General features: G+C 33.0%; 1 protein-coding gene across 6 annotated transcripts in view; it reads left to right on the top strand.

Annotated features, from left to right (window-relative positions):
* KTN1 (kinectin 1) overlaps positions 1-13,052 on the top strand; it is a 98,568-nt gene that overhangs the window by 50,724 nt on the left and 34,792 nt on the right. For all 6 annotated transcript variants that reach the window (XM_045566657.1, XM_045566624.1, XM_045566647.1 and 3 more), the window contains exons 10-22: positions 318-405; positions 1,077-1,243; positions 1,680-1,748; positions 3,163-3,200; positions 4,242-4,332; positions 4,709-4,777; positions 5,255-5,292; positions 5,452-5,533; positions 6,009-6,077; positions 10,816-10,850; positions 11,258-11,348; positions 12,047-12,115; positions 12,738-12,775. In XM_045566657.1, the coding sequence (XP_045422613.1) occupies positions 318-405; positions 1,077-1,243; positions 1,680-1,748; positions 3,163-3,200; positions 4,242-4,332; positions 4,709-4,777; positions 5,255-5,292; positions 5,452-5,533; positions 6,009-6,077; positions 10,816-10,850; positions 11,258-11,348; positions 12,047-12,115; positions 12,738-12,775 (944 nt within the window). The remainder of the gene's footprint in view (positions 1-317; positions 406-1,076; positions 1,244-1,679; positions 1,749-3,162; positions 3,201-4,241; positions 4,333-4,708; positions 4,778-5,254; positions 5,293-5,451; positions 5,534-6,008; positions 6,078-10,815; positions 10,851-11,257; positions 11,349-12,046; positions 12,116-12,737; positions 12,776-13,052) is intronic.

Genomic DNA, 13,052 nt, shown 5'->3' with positions numbered 1-13,052 from the left:
GTCTTTTATAATAGGAGCTTATCAGTTGAAGGAAGATTAATAGAAAACAGGTCATAGCTAAGTGGATCAGATATGTACATATTAGTAGCTATCTTGATCCAAACTTACCACAAATGCTGAGTCTCTGAAATAATCTCTTATCTGTAAATCCTGTATGTTGGAGGATAGGATTGCTGTGGCTAATAAATGACTTTTAGACCGTGCATATCTGCCTAGCAATAAGCAGATTTGAGACACAACAGTAGAGGTAGAGGATTTTTTTAAAGTTGAAATTCCTCGTTTGTGCTTTTATCGTTTCTCCCTTTTAAAATATCAAGGTTCAACTACAAGAAGCTGAGAGAAGATGGGAAGAAGTTCAGAGCTACATCAGGAAGAGAACAGCAGAACATGAGGCAGCACAACAAGGTAAGGGGAAGAGGTATTCATGTAAACTTGGTATATAATTTTGGGTAAAATTTCCTTTCTTTTCCATCTGTGAAGAAAGTATTATTTGGCTTTTTGGTGATACTCAATAAACATAGCTTGTGTACTTTTGAGAATATCTTTATTTCTTTGGCATTTGTTAGGGTTTTAAAGTAAGCTACCTACCAGCATTGCCTGAAGTGTAAAGTTGCAGGCAACATTGTAGTAACATAATAGGCTAATGGGAACCTCACTTTGTGTGGTTCTTTTATGTAGTTATTTTCTTTCATTCTTTGATTAAATCTTTATTTTTTGTTTCTAAGAAAAGACTCACTTCCTATGCTGTGAAGAGAAAAGCAACAAGAGCATTATCATCCCAAGTAGTTTACTTAAAACTGCCCACTTAATAAATGCTGACTTTTATGATTCATTTGTTCTTTTTTGATGGATCCACCTGGGAGATGTGGGAGCGTGTGTGCTGTGTGTATTATTTATGCCTCCACTATTCCCTTTTCTCCCATGAAAGGTAAACACAGCTGCTATAGGAGCATGCAAGAGGAGAACTGGTAGAGATTCAAGGAAGGTTTTCTAGACGAGATAATTTCTGCCCTAAAATGACTGCAATTAACTAGGCAAAAGAAGAGAGCTTTGTAAAATGTAATGTTTTGTTACAGATTTGCAGAGTAAATTTGTGGCCAAAGAAAATGAAGTACAGAGTCTGCATAGTAAGCTCACAGACACCTTGGTATCAAAACAACAGTTGGAGCAAAGACTAATGCAGTTAATGGAATCAGAGCAAAAAAGGGTGAACAAAGAAGAGTCTCTACAAATGCAAGTTCAGGTACCTGTTTTTCCTTCTTTAAAAAAATAAAGATGGTTCTTCCGTGGTTGGGATAAAAAATAAAAAAAAAAATAAAGATGGGCAGTGATTAGATCTGTATGTCTAGAAGAAAGAACAAGGTCTACCTTCTCCTAATTCTGGAGTGGTGATGAATAATTATAACTTTCATCTTCGAGCACTTGTCACCATATGGTATGTTTGAAGATGTGCTCACCACAGTCTTATGCTCCTTGTATTGTATTAGGAATGGAATAACATATCCTTAATTTCTGTGTTATAAATTAACTCAGAATGGCTAATTATTGTTTAATGCCATTGGAATCCTAGAATGCCTTTTTAAAGACAGACAGATATATCTGTAACTCATTGTGTTCATATACATTGGGATATTCATTAACACACTTTTTTCTCTCTTTTTGATTGCTGTTTATGAAAGGATATTCTGGAGCAGAATGAGGCTTTGAAAGCTCAGGTTCAACAATTCCATTCCCAGATAGCGGCCCAGGTAATGGTGCTTTCTTATTGCTTATTGTTAATAATAACTTCCCAGCCATTTAAACAGCCTGAGTACTTGTTGAGTGCCAAGCACTGGGTTAATAGTTGGGAGACTAGTCAATGAATAAGCAAATGATGATCCTGAGTGCTAAACACTACGATAATTATGTACAGTGCTGTGGGAAAACAATCAGAAAGAAATCCAAGTTCAAGTAATTGGAAAGGGGTTAGGGATAGAGAGCTTTTACCATGGGAGGAAAACAAAAGTCCTCTGTCCTATCGCAAAATGGAGAATTGGCCAAATGGTGTCTAGAATAGTGGTTTGTGTATTAAAGGTGTTCATTAAATATTGACTAGCCATGGAACAACCTCATATTGTACTTCAGTTTAGTTAGTGGTGAACCTCCCAAAGTCTTGTAAGTGGTATTGTAAGACTTGTTATTCTTTGGGAACATTATTCTGTGTTGTGAGATACACACACACACACACACACACACACACACACACACACACACACACACGTGCGCAAATGTATGTATATGTGGATATATGTATATATGGACATATATGTGTGTCTTCAGAGTATAAATAATATGACATTGAGAAAAAAGAGTGAAAACTTCCAAGTACTTGCTTCCGTAATATACATACTGTGAATTTTAGTTTCAGTTCTTTAGCTATAAAATTCTAAAAGTTATTTGTAGCAAAAAGTATTAGCTTAGAGTAGAAGTCTGGCTTTTCTGTTTAAAAAGTGACTTTAAGATTAAAAACATGTTTTTAAGGTTCACACAAGTTCATGTAAACATTGTTTTCCTAATTGTTTTCTTTGTAGAAACTGGTCTAAAATTAATTGGGGTAGAGTTACTTAATATAGGAAAGGATGTTGGTGTGGGTATACATGTATGTGAATTATCAATTCAAATTGGATTGAGATCTGTATTTATCAGCTGAGAAGCAGCTCTAGAAAGTTTATCAGGAATTAAATACTTAGAGAATGCTATAAGTATCATTTAAAAAGTAAAGATGAGCATGGATATTACCAAGGTGTACTTAATTATCTTAGTCATGAAGTGGATCATTTCATTAAATTGTTACTAAGGAAAAGAAGCACAGGGAAGAAAAATGGCCTTTGTAGATGTTTTTCCTATGTATTGATTGATGGTCAGTTATGTAGTTTCCAGGCCTGTCAACTGTTTTATTCTAAATGTCTTATTATATGTAATTCCCTAATACTGGCTGTCAGTGATCAAACTTGCTTTCAGAATGATAGCTACGCTTTACTGAACACTCACCACGGGCCAGATACTTTCTTAACAATTTTATGTACATTATTTTCTTAATTTTTAAAGCTCTATTTTGATGATTATTGTACAACTTTTAAGCTTTCTCTTAAATGCTTTTATGTGATACTGTTTTTCTTTTAGACCTCCGCTTCAGTTCTAGCAGAAGAATTACATAAAGTGTAAGCCTGCTTTTCCACACTTCTTGTATAATTGTGTAGTCACCACTAACTGATTGCTTGCTAGATGCAACATTTATGATTAACTTTATACTCTGACCTATTTAGAAAATTCTCCGAACTAGATTTGAATCAACTTTTCCCCCCCTCCCCCTTAGTGAATTGGATTCCTAAACATTACACATTCTGTTTTAATTTATGTCTTTATCATAAAAAGAGTTGGGGAAACTTTCTTTCATTTGAATGTTGGCAATTATTTGGAAGAGGTAATTGTGTTTTAAGAATAGGGGAAGTAGGCCGGGCGCGGTGGCTCATGCCTGTAATCCTAGCACTCTGGGAGGCTGAGGCGGGTGGATTGCTCAAGGTCAGGAGTTCGAGACCAGCCTGAGCAAGAGCGAGACCCTGTCTCTACTAAAAATAGAAAGAAATTATCTGGACAACTAAAAATACATATATAGAAAAAATTAGCCGGGCATGGTGGCGCATGCCTGTAGTCCCAGCTACTTGGGAGGCTGAGGCAGTAGGATCGCTTAAGCCCAGGAGTTTGAGGTTGCTGTGAGCTAGGCTGACGCCACGGCACTCACTCTAGCCCGGGCAACAAAGCGAGACTCTGTCTCAAAAAAAAAAAAAAAAAAAAGAATAGGGGAAGTAAATTAGTTTTTGCATCTAATAAGTAGTTGTAGCTACCTTGTCTAGCTATGTCATAGTATGCCCTAAACAAAGTTTTATGTTTTTTTTGTGTCATATAATTTTGCATAGACATTGATCACTTGAGTTCAGAAGACCTGAAATCTGGTTTTGACATTGCCAGCCTTGTGAGCTTAAATTAACCTCTTTGATCTCAAATTTTAAATAGGGGTGTGTATTTTAAGGAGTTACAGTAAGCATATGACAGATATTAGTAAACTGAAAGGAGCTATAGAAATGGAAGATACAGTTATGAGAAACTTAAGTAAGGATGACCCTATTTAAGACTTTAAATCCTTTGATTTATGACTTCTTAATGTTTATTGAATGTACAAGTGAGTGTCTTTCCTTTTAAAGGATTGCAGAAAAGGATAAGCAGATAAAACAGACTGAAGATTCTTTAGCAAATGAACATGATCATTTAACAAGTAAAGAGGAGGAACTTAAGGTATAGTAATTTGTGTAAATGGCTGCAGTATTTTATGGAACTCAAAATTGAATTACCTGGATCTTAAAATCCATATGAATATATATGAAGAATGGAAAATGCTCTGGAACTCATTTGAAATGTGTCTGTCTCTTTTCTACACTAGAAAATTCTCTAGCTCTGTAAGAGGAAAAATTCAAAGGGCTTTTCATACATGAAATAATTCATAATAATTTTGTGGGAAATATGCTAAATAACAGGAATTGATGGTTTTTTTTTCTGATCTAGTAAATTTGTAATTTAAGACCTTTGTTTAATTGTTAGGTAGAAGAGCTATTTTACAAATTTTAAAGTCTATTGTCTTAAATATTTCTAATATCCTTTTTTCTTTTTCTAGGATATACAGAATATGAATTTCTTATTAAAAGCTGAAATACAGAAATTACAGGTCCTGGTAAATGAGCAGGTAGAGCTTTATTGCTTTTGAGCATTTATCTTATAATTTCAACTTGTCTATTCTTACTTTCATTGATACTATGGGCCCTAATTTTATTTGTGTAAATGGTTACTTATATTTGGCTATGGTGTGAAAGCCACTTTTCTTTGACCATGATTCTCATAACCTACCTAGATGTTACTCTTACTATGTTAAAATTAATGTTGATCACTTCTGAGATCAGAGGAGTCAGTTAAAACAGTCTTAATGTGCTGGCTTATTTAGCCTTCTGCCATTTAATCCAAAAAGAATATACCTTTTATTAAGATAAAAGTTGATCAGTGAGAAGTAAAAATATTGGACAGCAAAACATATTACAGAAATATTGTTGTGACTTTACTACAAATATATGAAAATATAACTTTTTTAATATGTAAAAATAAGTGAAAGAATAGTTTTCAGCACTTCCTGAGAAATGATATAATTCTCATCTCATTCCAAACACAGGCTGCTGCTGCGCATGAATTGGAGAAGATGCAAAAAAGGTGACTAAAGTAGTGCTGTACATAGCATTCATAGATTTATATTCAAGGATAATTGTTGCAGAAAATATTACTGTTTATAACTGATAGTTGTGCTTATAATTTATGAAGACTTGCTGAATGTATGAAGTATTTCTTTAATTGATGATTTTTTCCTTACAGTATTCACGTTAAGGATGATAAAATAAGATTACTTGAAGAGCAGCTACAATGTGAACTTAAAAACAAAATGGAAGAATTTAAGGTGTGTAATTACCTTATAAACTCAGCTTTCTTGTATAATTTTCATTTGAATCTAGAAATACTACTTTTTATATGAAGTCACTCTGAAACAATGTTTCTGTAGTTTATTTGGTGACTCACACAAACAATGAATTTTATAATAGACTTTTTGCCTAGATTATTCTGTGTGTTCTTACAATAGATTTTGGAGATTTAGTTTGCCCCAACCTTTTCTCAGCAATTTTTAGCTGGTAGTTTGTATTTGTGACTATTCTGTTTGTCTCAACTGCTGCTGTAGTGCTAGTTTCTGGTCATGGCCAACCAGTTGCTAGGGTGCATCTCTGTGTCCAGTGAGATTTGAATTTTTATGTCAGTATATAATTCATCTGTCATTTTATGAATATTAAAACAATAATATGCATTTGTTCAAAAACCCATTCAAATGATTGCTTTATTGCCTTTTTTCTTAAGCAGTAAATTGAGATTCTTTCTTCTAGATTTTAAATGACCAAAACAAAGCATTAAAATTAGAAGTTCAGAAGCTACAGACTCTTATTTCTGAACAGGTAAGGCTTGTCATGGAATTACAAGGTAGAAATAACCAATATGTAACAAAATCTGGTTCTTCTTAATAACCAATTCACTAATTGATACATTTTGCTTAAGCTTAGATATGTCTGTTAACTGCATTTCTGTTCATGTTGTATTTAAATTAAGGAAATTTTTTCACCCTGAGATGAAGTTAATCTGCTCATAAGCACTTTTTGGGGGTTGGGGGGAAATAGTGTAATAGAATGCATAAAAAGAATTTTTGATATATTTGGCTCTTAGGATAAAAGTCCTGTCTTTGACTTTTGTAGCCTCAACCTTTTCTTTTAGGCAGCAGGGTTTCTTAAAGAAGAATGAGTTTGAAACTTATTACCAGCACTTAAAAGCAGAGTGATAATGATCAAATAGCTTAACATTTCTGACACCTCTCATTCCAAGTCTTTCACATGGAGATTATATCATAAGGTTGTTAGATTTAAATGGAGAAACTTTTGTATAATGCTTAGCCTAGTGCTTTGCATACATCAGACATCTAAACCCTAATTCCTTTCCCTTAGAGTATTTATTTTTTCCATCTCATTTCTACCCCCTACCACCGCCGCTCTTCTTTCTAATATATTTATAGCAAACCACCAAAACTGCAGCAGCTTTGAATAAGCATAGTTCCATAAACTAGAGCCTCTGGCTGTTCCTAAATGTTGCCTTCATAGTCTTCTACACAACTATTCAAATTACAGTTTTAAAAAATATTCTAGAAACTCTTGATATTAGATGATACATTACAGTAGAGAGTTTGCATGTTTACCTAATGTTAAGTTTTGGGAATGTACTTTTATTAGAAGCCGAAATGTAAGCTATTGCAAATGATAGAACTTCCTCCAGCAGATGCATGCATTCTTTATTTTAAAATTCACATTTATGCAGTTATGGAATTGGTGTATGTAGTTGTGTCTCTGGAATTATTTTGTTAACATCTATTAACTTGTCAAGAAGTAATCCACTTATTCTCTCCCCATATGATATTAAGTGCTTTGTGTAATCTTTATTACTTTGTATGTGCTTTATCCTTGTAAACTTAAGGGAATAAGGAGAAAATGTTGAAGGTATGATATTTAGTGTAAATGGTATTTAAGTCATATTTTTAAGTCTTATTTTCCTTTCTGGTATAGCTTATAAAAGATACAATATTTCATCAATTATAAGATTCCCTTTCCTTCCTCCAATTTACAGTCTCTGAAATGGGGACATATCTTGCTGTCTCTGCAGCTTAGTTGGCAGCATTTTTAATTTTTAGTGTTAAATATTAGTTATGAGATGTAACTTTGATGACTTGGATTAGACAAAATATAACATATATTTTGTTGTTGTGTACTTCTTACCTGGAAAAGCGGACTATAGTTTTTGTGTGTTAGTTACCAGAGATTTTGAAACATCTATTTCAGTATACCAAGTTTTAAACCTCCTAAAATTAACTTTGTGGAGGTAAAACAAATGCCTAGAAACTGTCCTAGAATTCTAGTATTCTGGTAGTATCCAGGTGCTGGCAACTCTTACCCAGGTATAAACAGAAAACCTGAATCTTTGAAAAACCTTTCAACTTCTGTTTTTTACTAAAAATGGTAATCTCCATCAATAAACAAGCTTTAAAATTTTCTTTTCCTTTAATATCCTATGATGCCTTGAGAAATACCATTCTAATATCATGTAAAATTCCCAATCACATTTGTGGGAGTTAATATTTTTTTTTTAACAAATTCCCTTATTGTTATCTTATTGAGTCAGACTTCCATCTACTATAAGGTTTCTGTGCTCTTTTAGATGTTTTGTTAAAATGACAGTTTTTCATATGAGATGAGTTTTTGTTATGAAGAGTAGTTAACAGTTCACAGAATAAAATTTTATAACCACATATTTGGATTTATTTAAAAGAATTATTTGGTAAGAGAGAAAACTCATTTTGTGGTTCTAATTTAACATCTGCTGTTGGGTAATTCTTAGAATTGTTTTTCCAATCCTGAAAGCTTTTTTTTTTTTTTTTTTGTCTAGAAAGCATATTACTGTGATGTTATGGTTTTAGTTGTAGTTGTAACTTAATCTCTTTCATCTTGGCAGACCAAAGAACCAACTTTGCAGCTTTTTCTCTAGTTATTTTGATTGCTATTGCTAGTGAAAGAAGAGGTAAAGATTAGTATAACTTTAATTTCTTTCATTTCTACCTTTTTTAACCCATTCCTACCCAGCAGTCAGAATTCCAAGTGACAGTTGAGGGATTAACAGTTTAGTTAAATTTCAGGTAAAATTCAGGTAAAAATTTCAGCCTTTTTACCACATGGATTTTTATCTTGGAAGAAAAGATTGAGCTTATTAAAACAGAAAACAATAATGGTGCCAAGTTGTTGTTTCTTCAGGTGTAGGAAGCAGAAAGACAATAGGTATCAGGTAAGGTAACCTGTTTATACACTACAGAAGGGAAGGCTCCTTTGGATATAGGCTTGTGGATGGTCAGATAATGCAAATAAATCAGTTACTAAGATCTCATTTGCCCAGAATAAAATAAAACTGTGGGGGAGGGGAGGATCCTGACTTTTAGTGAAGGAGCAGCATGACTTTTTATTCTTATTCTAGTAGATTTTTAAGATTCAGCGGTCAAGATTAGTAAGTAAAAACTATAGGAGGTTTCTTCTCTTTGCCCTACTGCCTGGTTGTATTGTATTGCAGAAGGATTTGTTACTCTATGAGGTATAGTTTTGGAAATCATCTAGGGGAGGAAATAGGATTGGATTAGACCAATAAAGTATGAAGTAAAATAAAAATGTTGTATGGATGCTAAGCTGGGTCGGTTTTGTGCAGTTGAATATTTGATGAGCTGAATACCAAGAGTACTTGTTAAACTGTAACTTCATCAAAGGAAATTCAATTCATCAAATATTTATTCACTAGTTCAATGTATGCTAGGTACTTACCTACATGAGGCTACAGAGATAAATGAGATTTGATTCTTTAGTGTGGAGATAGATGTTTAAAACAGAAAAGGGGGATGAATAAAATGTCTGAAATATGTGTACAGGTTTAGAGGGAAGAGGTAATGCCTTCTATTTGAAGGAGAGATGGAGAGGCAACTCGGGGGACAATTATACCCATGTCAAAAATGGCCATGAATTTGCCAAACTGCTAAGGAGCAATCCAGGCTGAGGGAATACAGTGTTCAAAGTCATGGCATTGTGTGGCAAAATTGGCATATTCAGAGCATAATGGCATATTGCAGAAGTGCAGAGTACAGAATCTAGGGAGTAGAGAAAGATTTGCTAGGTCCTAATTACAAAGGACTTTGTATGCTGTTTGAGGATCATGAACCTGATCTAGCATGTATGTGGGTAAGCCACTGAAGGGTGTTGCAAGAATGAATGAGCATTTAGCTAACATTTTAGAAACATCACTCTTGTAACAATGAGACATTTCACTTTATGTGGTGGTGAAGTAGGTAGGACTGACTGAAGGTATAATATAACTGAATGATTAAGGTGTGGGTAACTTGGACTTAATAGTATTAAGTTTTTTTGAGAGATGTTCTTCATCAAAAATAAAGATGGACAAAAACCATCTTCATGAAAGATTTGTAAATTTACTGCATGATTTGTTTTTCACAGTATAAACCTGATTTAATATACTTTTGACAACTGTTTCCTTTCTGATGTTTGGACAGTTTTTTCCCATTGGGAAGTTCTTCCTGTACCCCTCATAAAACAATGCTTAGGAAGTAGACACAGGGAGAAGAATAAAGTATTGTGATATTTGAGATGAGTAAAGCTGAGGGCCTACACTTAGGCATTGAAGAGAACGGGTTAATTTTACAAACATATGAAGTGGAATCTTAGGACTTGGATTGGCAGTGGAAAAATTAATATTATTTGTGAAAAATGATTATAATAAGATTGGGAAAAAATTAAAAAACTTAGTAAGATTGGGGATGGGGTGAGGGAAAGGAGTGGATAAAAAAGAATGTTCAAGGAGAAAGACCCCAAACCCATCTAGTCAGGCTGCTTAGCTGTCTGAAGGTCAGGGAATACCGGAGGGGAAGCAGACACACAATAAATTATAACAGTGGGGATGTGTGTGTGTTGGGGGAGGGATGACAGGAGAAGGGTCAAGGGGAGTCAGTTTATACATTATGTTTTAATGCTTTATAAAGCGAATATGTTTTCGTTTGCTTTTGGAGTTTACAATCAATTTTAAAACATTATATACCTTGGTCTGGGTGAGGGTTACATAATATCTACATATTAAACATGCATTGTGCTGTAAAGAGGATTTATGTCCTTGTCTAGGTAAATGTTACACCTTAGTATAGGAAAAAAATCAATTTAAAAAGAGAAAAAGCCTTTTTTCCTGATATGCAAGGCCTTAGAGGCTTGGATTTTTTATATTTGAAGAATTAATGTAAAGGAAATGAGACAAATTCTCTTATCCTAAGTTAAGGTTTTGTAGTGATTGAAAAATTATTCATAAGATACTAATTCATTTTGCCAGACCATTTTATACTACTACTTTTTCTGTATCTTTTGTGTAGATGCCTTTCGGTTTTATGTTTTTTGAATTAAATAATTCTGTAATTATTAGCAATCTTCAAATAAGGGTCATTTTCCTAAATTTTATATCTTTTTAACACTCTAAACAATTTCACAAAATTTTATTAATTAGTTTTACTTCATGCAAACCTGATAAAATTAAACTTTCTTTGGGTGGCTTTTATTTTAGCCTAATAAAGAAGTTGTGGAACAAATGGAAAAATGGTAAGAGTTAAATTTCTTTTTACATTTTGATGGCTCATTTTTACAAAATTTGAGGTAATAGAATTAACTGCATTAATCTAGATCCTTAAAATTCTCTTTGTATTTTGTAGTGGAAGAGAATGTGGTATGCTATTGAGTATTTGAGATTACATTATCGTTTGTGGGTTTCATGTGTGGCAGTTACTTGTGTAGGCTGGCATCTAAGCATGCATTACTTGAGCACATTTTATGTTGGTAGAGAGGAAGTAAGTACCCTCAGACCGTGGAAAAAGATCCTCAAAAACTTTTCTCGAATTAAAAGTTTATAAGAAACTATGGATAAAGGAGTTAATCTATATAAAATATTTAGAAATGATATCATTTTCTTTGAAAAATAGTTCATACTTGTGTTAAATTTATAATTTCAGCATTCAAGAAAAAGATGAGAAGTTAAAGACTGTAGAAGAATTACTTGAAACTGGACTTATTCAAGTGGCCACTAAAGAGGAGGAACTGAATGTAAAGCATTTTATAGATTTGTTTTCCATGTGGTTATTCAGTGAACATGAAGGGGTTTCATTGTAATTTGTGTAAGGATTTTCCCCATAACTTTTAAACTTAATATTACTAACATTTTATAAGTTTATATAATGTCTTTTTTCATTAAATTTAAGATTTTTTTTTAAATAAAAAAATGCATAGTTGATTGCAGCATTCACTGCCTTCATGAGATAGATGCTACTGTTATAGTTTGTAATATATGCTTCCCCACTTGCACCCATTTCCTGATATCCAGATGATAACTAGCAGGTGTTTTATGTTCATGAAATGGCATTGGAGGCCAGGGAAAGAATATATTGCAGTTGTATTTTATAGTTGTCATTTGCCTTAACTAACTTGATTAAGATAGGGTTGCTGAAAGAAGTAAGTTAAAAGATGTATTTGAATTTAGAGTTATGGCTTAATCGACAAGTGGTATCCTGTCTGTTTGGAGGTTGTGCAAATATAAACAAATATTTGTGAGGGTAATTGAATTAAAAATCCATTTGGCTAGCTGTAGAATTTACACAATTATGGACACATGGAAAAAGTGGGATTTTGGGGCCTTCCAGAGAGGAAAAGAAGCAGCTAAAGAAAAATGAGAAGCTAGTGTATTTTAAAGCTAGCTATTTTTTCAGAAAATAAAAGCATATTGTGCTTATGTGTCTTTGAAAAAGGCAATAAGAACAGAAAATTCATCTTTGACGAAAGAAGTTCAAGACTTAAAGGCTAAGCAAAATGATCAGGTAATATATATAGTAAATTCTACAACCATTCTTTTACTAATAAACAATGAACAAACCTGTTAACATAAAAACATACCAAGTCTGTTGTTTGTTCCTCCTTCTCTAAGATGGAATTTGTCAATTATAGTTTTAATCTATGAATGGGTAATGACTTGATTGTCAGTAATAGAGACTGCAATTTATTGAATACTGACTGTATGCCAGCTCCTGCAGAGAGTACTCTAGATAGGATGTTATTGCTTCTTACTACAGTGGTAAAAGGTTTTGAGTGTACAAATGTAAAGTAAGACTCTAAATAATAGTAAAAAAGGCTGCCTAAAATTAGGCAATTTGCTAGTTGTATTTCTCTTTATCTGTTTAGAATTATTAGTTAAATAATTTTGGCGTTTATCTACAGATTTTTCTTTTGGCCTACACTTACAAGTTGCCTTAAAGCCACTTATTTTCAAAATGCTATTTATTTTCATTATTATGACATTAAAAAATAATCTCAAAAGGATTCCTGGGCTTACTTTTCCCATTTGGATTTTGATGTAGTGGAAAATTGATAATATACTTTTCTATTTCTGACCCATTTAATATTTTGAACAAATTACTAACTGGAATACTTTCATATTTCCAGGTTTCTTTTGCATCTCTAGTTGAAGAACTTAAGAAAGTGTAAGTGGTAATATTATTATAAACTGATCTTTCTCATTTGGTTCATTTTTTCAGTGCTCATAAATCAAGTTTTATTATGCAGTTGGGACAGCTGATGCATGTTAGTTTATTAATAACTTTCACTCTTATTTTTCATTGATGGAATAAGGGACCTTCACTGTGCTTTCCCAAATTCAATGTGGTTAAAAAAAATCAATTTCCGTAATTGATTCCATTTATTATTTTCTTATGACATCAGATTGTTCTGTGTCTGCAGTAGGAACTATTAAAGAACATG

Source organism: Lemur catta, chromosome 1 (genome assembly GCF_020740605.2).
Source record: "Lemur catta isolate mLemCat1 chromosome 1, mLemCat1.pri, whole genome shotgun sequence".
In the NCBI taxonomy this organism is placed as follows: Eukaryota; Metazoa; Chordata; class Mammalia; order Primates; family Lemuridae; genus Lemur; species Lemur catta.
This window is presented reverse-complemented; position numbering and strand designations above follow the sequence as displayed.